The 12,758-nt window shown below is 35.6% G+C and overlaps 1 protein-coding gene across 17 annotated transcripts in view; it reads left to right on the top strand.

The window, feature by feature from the left end:
* The window catches only part of KDM6A (lysine demethylase 6A), a 236,129-nt gene that overhangs the window by 177,584 nt on the left and 45,787 nt on the right, over positions 1-12,758 (top strand). For 3 of the 17 annotated variants that reach the window (XM_033201800.1, XM_033201790.1, XM_033201794.1), the window contains 7 exons: positions 4,163-4,261; positions 4,405-4,624; positions 5,181-5,315; positions 5,768-5,923; positions 6,477-6,572; positions 7,823-7,924; positions 8,592-8,987. In XM_033201800.1, the coding sequence (XP_033057691.1) occupies positions 4,163-4,261; positions 4,405-4,624; positions 5,181-5,315; positions 5,768-5,923; positions 6,477-6,572; positions 7,823-7,924; positions 8,592-8,987 (1,204 nt within the window). The remainder of the gene's footprint in view (positions 1-4,162; positions 4,262-4,404; positions 4,625-5,180; positions 5,316-5,767; positions 5,924-6,476; positions 6,573-7,822; positions 7,925-8,591; positions 8,988-12,758) is intronic. The other 14 variants (XM_033201805.1, XM_033201799.1, XM_033201797.1 and 11 more) reach the window with 7 other exon arrangements.

Genomic DNA, 12,758 nt, shown 5'->3' with positions numbered 1-12,758 from the left:
GTATTAGATCAGTGGTCCTCAGGGGCAGGCTGTTTTGCCACCCCTACCCTAGCCAAGGACTTTTCACAATGTTTAGAGGCATTTATTTCTTTCATCACAGCTGTGGGGTGTGCTACTTTCGTATAGTGGGTAGAGACTAGGATGCTGCTCAACATCCTACAATGCACAGGACAGTCCTCTACAGCAAAGAACTGGGTGGCTCCAAATGTCAGTAATGCTGTAGTTGAGAAACCCTGGGTTAGATGATCTGTTAGGTACCTTCCTGCTTTAAAGGTTCCAATTTTATGACTTCTTTTGAAATTACCGTGTTTTAACTTTAAGTTTTCTATTATTTTCTACATAGAATACCTAATTGTAAGTAAATTTGCCATATAATCACATTAAATTTTCATTGTATGGCTTCAGTTTTCCTTTAAGGAAAGTATGCTTGTATGAGACAAAGTAATATTAATATGGTTCCTTCTCTAAAAATATTTGATTACTCATACTATGCTTAGAAGAAGGTTAAGGAAAATTTTTTTTAAAAACATTTCATTAATTCATTATTAACATACAATAAGAGTTGACTGGAAAGGTACCTATTTTTTGGTGAGGATTTCCTAATCCCTCCCCAGGCTTGTAAAAGAGCCTAATTTGGGTTGCTTCTAAATAAAGCTGGAGGATCCAAACTTTTGTGTTTCTCTTCTACAGGAGCAGAAACTGGATTTTATTATTTTTGTATCTTTTTACCTGACAAAGTGGCTATTCGGTAAATGGATGAAATGAACTAACTAAACTCCATTTGCTTTTGGAGCTAGCACTATTACTATTAGTGTTGTGGAGTGTGAGGCTTCATATAGTGATTGTAAAGGAGGTCTGAAACTGGGAAATACTGGGTGCCTGTCTCTTGTTTTCAGGTTTATGTATGAAAATTTCTTTTAGCGTAGATTAAAAGGAATGTATACTGGAAACTATGTTCCTTCTGACCTAAGATAGTTTAATACAGTAGTGTAGATGTCTTTTTAGTTTAGGTTTTTAAATTTAAATTCTAGTTGTATAAAATTATAATGAGCCATGTGTAGAATTAACTGTCATAGTCATGCTGTAATTTTTAGCTTCAATGAGCAGTATTTCATCATCAGTATTTCAGTGGGCAGTATTTTATCATTTTTTTTTCCAGTTAACTAATTTTACATTGTAAAACATTACGATGCTTTTAATTTAATCTTTTTGTGTAATTTTTTGGGTAAAATTTTCCAAATATACAATATACTTTTCCTGACTAATTAAATAAAGGATACTTATCATAATTTAGCTTGGTTTTGGGTTCAAGGTTATCATTTTAGACATATTATTTTCCATCTGTAATAATAAAATTCTAAATCTTTTAGACTTTTCTTATTCGCTTTCACTGCCTTCTAATGTGTTGTTTCTAATCTGTTTCTTATGAGAAAAATATTATGAATGAATTATGTTTTAGATGTTTTTAAAGCTCCAAATGAAGACCTCAGTTGTCAGTAAGAAATTTTGGGGTTTGATGACCCTAATATTTTTGAGGCTTTCTATTACTTAACCTCTGCATTCAGGTCTGTGTTGAAGATGGACTTTGCTTGTCATTTGGCACTTGTATATCGAAGTAAAATTGTAATGTGATATTCTGTTATGCTAGCACCAATCATTGACTGTGTTATCACAGAACTGTAGAATATTACAACTGGGAAGGACCAGGGAGGTCACCTGGTTAACCTTGTAAATCCTGTCACTTCAAAGATTTAGAAAGTGGGTTCATAATCACAGATAATTAGTATGAGAGCAGGGATTAGAACCTAGATTCACCCTGGGCTTTTTTAATTACACAAGACTGTCTCAGAGGAACCTACTTTTATTAGAGGAAAAGTGGTTGATGGTTGGACATCTGTATCTGGGCACATTGGTTTCCTACTTTGACTTTGTAGGAATGGAATGTTAAAACATTGGTTTTGGGAAGAACTGCTTATTTCTCCCAGCAGTTAGGCAAATTTGTCTATAAATCTGAGATGGCTTTGATTTCACAACAACTACAAAACAGCATGTTTTCTACTATCTGTTAAGCATTCCCTTTCACGCTGGTGTCTGTTCCTGTTTGGCATTATTGCTGATCTCTTATGAATTTTTCCTTCATAAAACAGTTTGTAGATGCTCTCTGAAACTGCCTTCTCTGTCTCAATCATGGACATTTCTTATATCTTTCAAACCACAAGATTAGTGATTCCTTAGGCTTTTACATCTCCCTTGTAGGTGTCCTGTGTTTTTACAGCCTCTCTTCCATATGGATGAATTCCAAATCTAGATTTCAACACTTAAAGGTATCTTAAACTCTAGGACCACATCTCCTATTCTTTACTTATCATTTCCCATTTTAATGTCCTCAGATCATGTCAAAGTCAGCATATTTCAAACTATATTCACCGTATTCTTCCCCAAACCAGCTCCTTCTTTAACTTTTGCCAAAAGATCACCATTTTTTAAAATCAAGGTTAACTACTAAGTTACAACCCCCACCCTGTGAACATCTAATCAATTAATCACAAAGTCTTTACCAATCTGTTGGTTTCTTGTTTCTCTCATCTTTTTTTCTTGCCGCTTTTCAGTACTTTAACTCCAATTTTGGCCTGTTCCCAACCAGTGAATGTAGCCACCCTCTATTTTTACTGTCTATAACTTATTTTCCTTTCCGTCTGCCCTACATGTTGTTAGAAAATTAATATTCCTATAAAGTGCTTTCAATGTGCTGCTCTCCTTGTTAGAAAAGCAAACTTTAGGGTAATCTTTGGCTGGATTTAAAATTCTCTACTGTTTTGTGTCTGTGCTTTCTTGTATATACCTTAGGTTTTGCTCATGCTGTTCAAACCCATTTAAAATGCCTTTTTTCATCTTCTCTGCTTGAATCAGTGGTTCCCAGAATTTTAGGTTACATAAATCAGTAAAATTTCAAAGAATAATTATGAGAATAGAAATATGATGTTTGGGCAAGTAAAGACATTGACTTTTTTTTGCAATTTACTGTCAGCCAATAATATCCAAAATAAGAGCATTACAGCATAAATATTAATTCGTTTATTGGAAAAACTTATGTGTGTGTTGTCTTTCCAATTTAATTGGTTTATTGAAAAACTTTATGTATGTATGTGTGTGTGTGTTGTCTTTCCAATTTGTTTGCTTGGCAAACGTGCCATATACTGGTTGGCAATTAGGAATCACTAAATAATATGCATCTTTACATATTTAAATCCCTTACTCTTACTCTTCCCTTTTTTGGGGTGCCTTTCCTAAATCTTGCAGTATATGATGGTCTCTTCTTATCCTAAATTCTCAGGCCAATTATTGCCTATACTGGCCATTTGATATGGTATCATGACATTTTTAATGTATCTTCAGTCCTCAACTAAATTGTAAGCTTCATGAAAATAGGGACTGGGTTTTTGTTTTTTTCTTTTTCCTTTCGTGCCAAGAATAAGAAGATAATTTCAGTATTTATGATTTCAGCTGTTATCTGTGTATTCATGTATATTCACATTAAGAAAATGACAGTCCTTGAATCATTAATCTTACCTTGCTTTACTAGTCATAAAATATTATACTTTATATATTATTTTTACTTTTTACTTTATACTATTTTTGATACTTAGTTTGAGATTAACTGTGTCTTACATATGCATTTTTTTTTTATGAATTCAAGAATTATTGCCCTCAGTGTTGTTACTTGGGAAAGGAAAATTGATATCTGATACAGCAAATCTTACCACATATAGTGTTTTTGTTTTTAACTCTGTATTTTGACGGTATAGGGAACTAGAGGTCAGCTATATAAGAAGAGTGGCTTGTGTGTGTGTGTATGCATGCATGCATGCAGCCCTCAGTATTATAATATTGAAGTGATATGTCCCCTAATCATTGTAATAGAGTTCATTAATGCAGCATGCTTTTTAGCACCTATAAGACAGACTATAATATGGTTGGTTGGAGGGCTAATTATAATATTCATTATAGTTACCAAGTATATACACACACATACACATAAATATATTAGCTTATTAGGGTTTTTAAAAAATTTGCTGTGATATATAGTCCATCCTTTCAGCCGATTAATTTGTTTCAGTATTAATGGAATTCTTTTGATTTTTTTCCCCCCCTCCCTTCTCAGGTGCTATTCAAGTATTGGGAAAGTTCAGGATGCCTTTATATCTTACAGGCAGTCTATTGATAAATCAGAAGCAAGTGCAGATACATGGTGTTCAATAGGGTAAGACTTTGTATAAAAATAGTAGTAATTTAATTGATATACAAAGATGGTTACATCACATATATTATACTTCATAGTTTAAATCATTATAAAATCAAGCAGTTTTCTGAGTTGACTTATTTTTTCTTAATTTCTCTTTCCAGTGTGCTGTATCAGCAGCAAAATCAGCCCATGGATGCTTTACAGGCCTATATTTGTGCTGTACAATTGGACCATGGCCATGCTGCAGCCTGGATGGACCTAGGCACTCTGTATGAATCCTGCAACCAGCCTCAGGATGCCATTAAATGCTACTTAAATGCAACTAGAAGCAAAAGTTGTAGTAATACCTCTGCACTTGCAGCACGAATTAAGTATTTACAGGTAAAATTTTTAATAGCACTTTTTTAAAGCCACATATTTCCCCAGAACACTCAGGCAGAAGGAGGGTGGCTGGAAAGTTTGTCTAGTTGTGTTTTGATGTCTATAATCTGTTTCCATATTTTGTAAACATACCATAGCTTGTAATATTATTTTTACTTTTCATTTTAAGTAAGATATGCAGTATTTTAAAAGATGCTCTTTTGCACATTTACTCTGTTGATGCATATTAATTTACATAATTTTTTTCTATGTACTGTCTACATTTTTAAGTTGTCATAGCATTTTAGAGAAAACACAAACAGTCTTTCACTCTTGCTTGGAGTTTCTTGAGAAGATAGCTATGAGAACTCTGAAAACAGAGCTCAAGCTTTGTTTTGATTCTCACAAAGGTTTATATTCCGGTTACCCTCTTTATATTTAGTGTCTTCTAAAGCCCCAAATTTAGAATCTATTTTCTTTTAAAACCAATTAGCTATAGCATTTAGGAAGATTTAGTGGACTTGCTCTTACTCAAGTAGGCTTGTGTTAAATTTGCTTTTTACATAATTTTTCCTAGGCTCAGTTGTGTAACCTTCCACAAGGTAGTCTACAGAATAAAACTAAATTACTTCCTAGTATTGAGGAGGCGTGGAGCCTACCAATTCCCGCAGAGCTTACCTCCAGGCAGGGTGCCATGAACACAGCACAGCAGGTGAGAAGTTGGGTTATGTTCTGCAGGTGCCCAGCTTTAAGGGTTCTTTTCAATTCTCTAGTGGTCAAGCTTAATTTACTAAGCACAGGAGGCTTTTAGTAATGAAAAGCCTTTTGATTTAATTGCAAAGGGAATCTAGATCAAAATAAAATTCCCTCTAATATGGGAAGAGATTTTGGGGTACCAACTTAGAACCTTTGTGCATTTTCATGATTTTGAAGGAGATTTCTTAAAACAATGCTACAGTGGTTTATTTAATTTTTAAGGCAAGTTTTTGAAAGGAAGGTACACATTATTCCATTGATGAATCATTTAATTTTGATTTTCAATCATTGCAATCAGCGATGTCCACATAGCTTTGAAAAGTATGCAGCTTGTAAAGTTTTATAATTTGAAGGAATGAATTAAGAATATATAGAACCCTATTTTTGTCTTCCTTCTGTGATTCTTAGGCATGTAAACCTCATCTTCCAAATACTGAACCTGTATTAGGCCTCAGTCAAACACCAATTTCACAGCAATCCTTGCCACTACACATGATTCCTTCTAGCCAAGTAGATGACCTGTCCAGTCCTGCCAAGCGGAAAAGAACATCTAGTCCAACAAAGGTATATGTTTTAGAGAAATAGAAAATCCCAGTCAAAAAAGAAGCTTCAGCTGCCTGAAATTGTGCAGTTTGAACATTTCCTGTCCTTTATTTTAAATTTGTGGACATCAAAGAGTGAAAGGTTTGAGTTTTTCCATCCCAAACCCTTAGTATCATATTAAATATAGAAAGTAGGGATAAATTGCATTCATCAAATCATTTTATTCATCTCCCTGCCGTTAAGATCTCAGCACACTTTTCATCATCACTTTTTACTGACATTGAAATAAATTTAATGTTGAATCTAGTGGACAGTGTGGTATTTAGGCTAGCTGTTTGGGCCATAGTTTGAGGTGGGCCTTTTTGGGTGGCTTATTAAATAGTCAGTAATTTTTAAATGTATGATTTCTAAGTGTAATATGCATGTAAAATTATTTTTAAAGAATTTAATGTTATAACATCTTTTTAACATGTAAATATTCCAATTCATAGTCATTTGGCCTCCTCTAACCATTATTATTAACTGTGGATTTAACCAAATATTCTTTAATTTTTTTTAAATCGATTTTCCTCAGAATACTTCTGACAATTGGAGTGGTGGACATGCTGTGTCACATCCTCCAGTACAGCAACAAGCTCATTCATGGTGTTTGACACCACAGAAATTACAGGTATGTAAGATGATTTTGACAAATTGTTTTTTCTATTAAAAAGGAGTTGAGGTAGCAAGCTTTAAGTTCTTCAAGTATTATTTTTATTTTTATTTATTTTTTTTTTGAGATAGAGTCTTGCTCTGTTACCCAGACTGGAGTATAGTGGCACGATCTCGGCTCACTGCAACCTCCGCGTCCTGTGTTAAAGTCATTCTCGTGCCTCAGCCTCCAGAGTAGCTGGGATTGCAGGCACGCGACATCACACCCAGCTAATTTTTGTATTTTTGGTAGAGACTGGGTTGCGCCATGTTGGCCAGACTGGTCTTAAACTCCTGACCTCAAGTGATCCACCTACCTCAGCCTCCCAAAGTGCTGGGATTACAGGTGTGAGCTACTGTACCCAGCCCTAAGTATTAATTCTTATAAGTTAAATGGCAGTACATTCAATTAATATGCACAAATGTAAAATGAACCTGAATTTACCAGAAAAGGAGATCATTCATTCTTGTTTTTAATTTCTTTTTTTTTTTTTTAAAAAAAAACAGGACATGGTTTACACTGCATAAAATATAAATATAGGGTATATAGGGTAAAGTTTTCTTCTAACTCTGGCCCCTACCCACTCAAAAATGCAGCTGGTATTACTAATTTCTTATCTGTCATTCCCGAGGTATGTTATTTATGTACAAGCAAATATACATCCCCCTCTTTCTCACATGTATTATTATTTGTCTTCTTTTTTACACAAACGATAGGATTCTTATTTGCTGTTAACAATGTATTTTACAGACTTTTCCATGTCAATATGTGAAGAGCTTCCTTGTTCTTTTATGGTTACATCATATTTCTTTATATAGATGTAACACCTTTATTTAAGCAGATCACTAATTTTGGACATTCAGATTGTCTTCAGACTTTGCTTATTCCAGACAGCGCTGCTTTTAGCATACTTGTCAATATATTTTTAAGCTTCAAGAGCTTTCTGTGTGAATACCTAAGAATACTATATGGATGAGTAAAATTTCATGCCCCTCTAGTACAAAGAACTCATAGTAAATCTTGTTCAGATGAATGCTTAGTTCATTCTTAACATTTCTCAAGCTTATTAAAGGACTTCATCTTGGAGTGTATGACTGTTGGTCAGAAGACAGTATGTTTGACCAGATAGTGGTTCTGAGTTTAGTCACTTTAGGGAAAGGTTGCTTAGAATAGTGATCTTATTTCCTAAATATATCTTTGACTATATTCTCTTTTTGTTCTTCTTCTAGCACTTGGAACAGCTCCGCGCAAATAGAAATAATTTAAATCCAGCACAGAAACTGATGCTGGAACAGCTGGAAAGTCAGTTTGTCTTAATGCAACAACACCAAGTGTGTATAGCATATTTTCCCCTAAAATTTGTTAGCATTTTGAGCATTTTTATTGACTCTAATGTCATTTTAGAGCATGTTTATGTTCACTTTTACTTTCTACTAGTGTTTGACAGAATTTAGTAATCTCTGTATCTTAAAATACTGGTAATTGACAGATTTTTAGACAAAAGCAATTGTAAGTTTAATTTTGAACACAATACTTTGTATTGTATTTATTTACATGATATTTCACATGTATCTAAGGATTTGTTTACATTATTTAGTACTGAGGCAAGGTTTTTAGGGCTTATTTAGTTTACAGGATCTGGCATGGATGTAACAGAATGAAATTTTGAGATGTCCCCACTTTTGTGATTGAGAGAAGGACCTATAAGTTCTGGGTCGTTTTCTATAATTTTCAGCTGCTTCCTTTTGTCATTACTAATGGGATTTTTTTATTTTTTATTTTTTTGAAACAGATTTCTGCTTTTTCAAGGAAGTTTATTTTAAAATGAACAAATATAATTTCTTGTTTTTAAAGTATGTGTTTCTCAACTTAGAGAAATTAAGCATTTGGGTAAAATCACACATTCCCTAATTATACATCTTCATATTCTGTCCCCTATAGATTCTCTCCCCTATGGATTACACAACCAGCATTTACTTTTCCTTTGTTTTTTGACAGATGAGACCAACAGGAGTTGCACAGGTACGATCTACTGGAATTCCTAACGGGCCAACAGCTGACTCATCACTGCCTACAAACTCAGTCTCTGGCCAGCAGCCACAGCTTGCTCTGACCAGAGTGCCTAGCGTCTCTCAGCCTGGAGTTCGTCCTGCCTGCCCTGGGCAGCCTTTAGCCAATGGACCCTTTTCTGCAGGCCATGTTCCCTGTAGCACATCAAGAACGCTGGGAAGTACAGACACTATTTTGATAGGCAATAATCATATAACAGGAAGTGGAAGTAATGGAAACGTGCCTTACCTGCAGCGAAACGCACTCACTCTACCTCATAACCGCACAAACCTGACCAGCAGCGCAGAGGAGCCGTGGAAAAACCAACTATCTAACTCCACTCAGGTAATAGGAGAACTAGCTTCCTTGTTGGCTTTTCACATAATTGTTTTTACTGGGGTTTGAGAGAAGAAGAAAGAAGTATTTGGGGAACTGTTTTTTTTTTTTTTTTTTGAGACGGAGTCTTGCTCTATAGCCCAGGCTGGAGTGCAGTGGCCGGATCTCAGCTCGCTGCAAGCTCCGCCTCCCGGGTTTACACCATTCTCCTGCCTCAGCCTCCCACGTAGCTGGGACTACAGGCGCCCGCCACCTCGCCCGCTAGTTTTTTGTATTTTTTAGTAGAGACCGGGTTTCACGGTGTTAGCCAGGATGGTCTGGATCTCCTGACCTCGTGATCCACCCGTCTCGGCCTCCCAAAGTGCTGGGATTACAGGCTTGAGCCACCGCGCCCGGCCTGGGGAACTGGTTTTATAAGAATTTCGTGGCACTACGGTGTTATTACTACATTGTGATTAATTATGTACATACATGAGTATATCTTCGTTCCCTTTGTACCATCTCTACTGACATAGATAACCTAGCAAATTTACAAAGGAAGAAAATAGATCATATAAATCACCCAAAATGCACCATTAATTTACAGTGGCATCATAAGCACATTTATGTAATATTACTTAGTTCATTTCTGCATAAATTGCCTACTTAAGATCAGGCACTACACTAGGTGTTAGGTATTTGCCTTAGTGGGAGAAAAAGACCAGTGAAGAAGTATTTACCATAATGACTGTGAAGTGTGACTTTGGTGGGAAAGTTCTATCAGAGTACCTAGGAGAGCGTATAACCAAGATGTTAGAGTCTTCCAGAAACTAGAGTTTAGGGGAGGAGAGGGCTGGTCAAGTGTGCCTAGAAGATAGGTTATGAAGAGGGGAGGGTGAAATAAAGGCTGAAGGAGAGGCCAAATTTATCTTGAAGGCAAAGTTGATCCACTAAAGTTTTTGAAACAGAATAATGAATTGCATGAACATTATTTTTGTCAAGGAAATGGATCATACTTTATTCAACATTAGCACATTCGTTAGACATTTAATTTCTAAGTTTTTACTTCTGAATGTTTATGTGCATAGTATTTCCCATATTTTGGATTGTTTCCATGATATGGGTACTTGCTGAGGTGAAACTGAAGGGCAAAAGAGTAAGCTTTAAGAAAATGCTGTCAATACATACAGCCAAATTGCTTGTACTTTTATTAATCTATGAGAATATTTGACTTAAAAAGGGAAATATTTGGCTGATTGTTGGTTAGTCTTATATTATTGATAAAACTGAAATAAGTTCTCTAAGATTTTTAAGTTTATTCTTGAAGTAATATCGTTGGTGGGACCTTGATCTAAAGTGATTAGTACTTTATTCATTCTTAGAGAAATACTGAGTACGTACTAGGTTCATGTCATACTCAAGGCTCTGGGAATACATCAGTAAAGAAAAAGTATACTGAGATGTCTTACTTGGTGTAGGTAAATCGACAATAAACAAATAAGCAATACATATATAATGTTAGATGATGGTTGTGATTAGTGCTATGGAAAAAAGCACTAATAGAAAGGGAACAGCAGAATACTAGAGATTGCTGGTAGGAGAGTTGCAGTCAGAAGGACAGGGAAGGCTTCTCTGAAAGATAACAAACATGTGGATGAGAGTTACAGGAGTGAGCCTTGAAGCTATTTGTGATAAGATTGTTCCAGGTTTAGGGAGCAGCATGGATCAATGGACCCTAAGATAGGATTGTGCTGTACACATTTGAAGAGAATCAAGGTGGCAAGCATGGCAAAACAGGACAGGCAAGGGGTGAGAAGAGAGAGAAATGTGCTCCAGCTGGAAACAGGATGGCTAAATCATGATCAGCCTTGTAAGGATACTGGATTTTATTCTGAGTATCCAGGAAACTGTGGGGGGATTTTGAGCAGAGGAGTGATGTAATCTAACTTTGTTTTTGACTAGGTCCTCTTTGGTACTCTGTGGATAGACTGAAAGAGGCAAAAATAGAAATGGTGTGACCAATTTAGAGATTATAGCTGTAATCCAGGTTAAAAGTTGATGATGGCTCCCAGAGTGGTAGTAGTAGATTGTGGTCAGCTTCTGGGTATATTTGGAAGGTACAGCAACAGGATTAGCTGATACAGAGTGATGTGTGAGAAAGGAGTCCCAGCTGGCCTGACCAACTAGAAGGAGGGATGAAACTGGATGGTATCACCAATCAGTGAGAACAGATTGAGAAAAGAACTCAAGATTGAGCCTTAGGGCATTCCAGTGTGTTAGGCTAGGAAATTGAATAACTAGCATAGAAGAATAGAAGAGATTGACCTGTGATGTAGTAGGAGATCAAAGACAATGCGAGTGATACCCTGGAAGCCAAATGAAGAAAGTCTTTCAAGGAGGAGGACATGATCAAATAATGCTCATAGGTCATATAAAGTGAGGACTGAAAATTGACCATCTGAGATATTTGCTGACATTATTGGAGTAAGGAAACTACAGGTTACAGGCAAAATTTACCCCACAACCTGTGTTTTTTTATAACCTGTGAGCTAAGAATGATTTTTATATTTTTGAAGGGTTGTAAAAAAAAGGATAATATATGATACTGGATGACCCACAAAGCCTAAAATGTTTGCTATCTGATCCTTTACAGAAAAGATATGCTGACCTTTGGATAAGGGCAATTTCAGTGGATTGTTGGGGTGCAAAAGCCTAATTGTAGTTCGCTTCAAGATAATATAAAATCGGCGGAGAAAAACTGAAGTATAGACAGTTCCAGCACACATGCTTATAGTTGTTTGGGCTACACACTGCACAGTGCCAAGGCTTCCATTTCCATATACTGTGACATAAAAGGGAAGAATAACAACCGGGTATAGCTGACAGGGAAAGTGGGATTAGGAGTTATTGTCTTGTTACTGTTTTAAATTTAAAATGAGAGAATAACAGTAAAAGTCAATGGGAAAGATTCAGTAGAGAGGGAGAAAATGGCAAAGGAGAAAGGGGAATTGTTAGAATAGGTGAGAGGATGGGATTTTGGGAGTTCATTGTCTTTAAACATTAAACAGTTGTTAAAAGGATAACATGAAATTTTTGTTAAAATGCCTATCATAGTTCTAAGGTATAACTGGCAGTTAATAAATGAAAGCCTTTGTTAGGATTGTAAAGTATAGTTCTATTTTCTTTTCTCTCACATCTACTTCTTTGGCTCACTTAGTTGCTGAAGTTTTCAATAAATACTCTTTTAACCCTATTTTGGAAATGTGATATTCTTTAGAAACGTAATTTGTAATTCTAATAAAAAGAAACTCCTCATTTGGCAGGCCACGAGCCCTCTGTAAGTTACCATAAAGTAGCAGGGAGCCCCAGCCTTTGCTTCACACGCCCTTCAAAGCCATTATCTGTAGGAACTTTACAATTTAAGTAATGAGGTTGAGAAAGTTGTCGAGAAAATGGTGTTGAACTGATTCCAGGTCAAAAGTTTCCCAAATGAAGTTTCTGCATATCACTGTAGCTGGGGAGCCTCTGTCTCTGCTATTGATATATGGAATTGATATCATAGACTCTGAATGAAGAGGCCTTTTTGATAACTGTCTTATACAAACCTATTTGAATAATTTTTTGAAATTGTAATGAAAACTAGACAATTGATAGACCTATATGGTATATCTACCTTTTAGCTTTTGATAAGGGAGGAATTTACATTACAGTTTGGAATGGGTTTATTCAGATTGCTTTTGGTAACAAGGGTATAATTTAAGATATGAAAGTAAAATTATATTAATTGTAGGTGATTATTCA

This window comes from Trachypithecus francoisi, unplaced genomic scaffold, assembly GCF_009764315.1.
Source record: "Trachypithecus francoisi isolate TF-2019V2 unplaced genomic scaffold, Tfra_2.0 Lachesis_group6, whole genome shotgun sequence".
NCBI lineage: Eukaryota > Metazoa > Chordata > Mammalia > Primates > Cercopithecidae > Trachypithecus > Trachypithecus francoisi.
The sequence above is the reverse complement of the archived record's forward strand: the minus strand, read 5'-3'. Positions and strand labels throughout refer to the sequence as shown.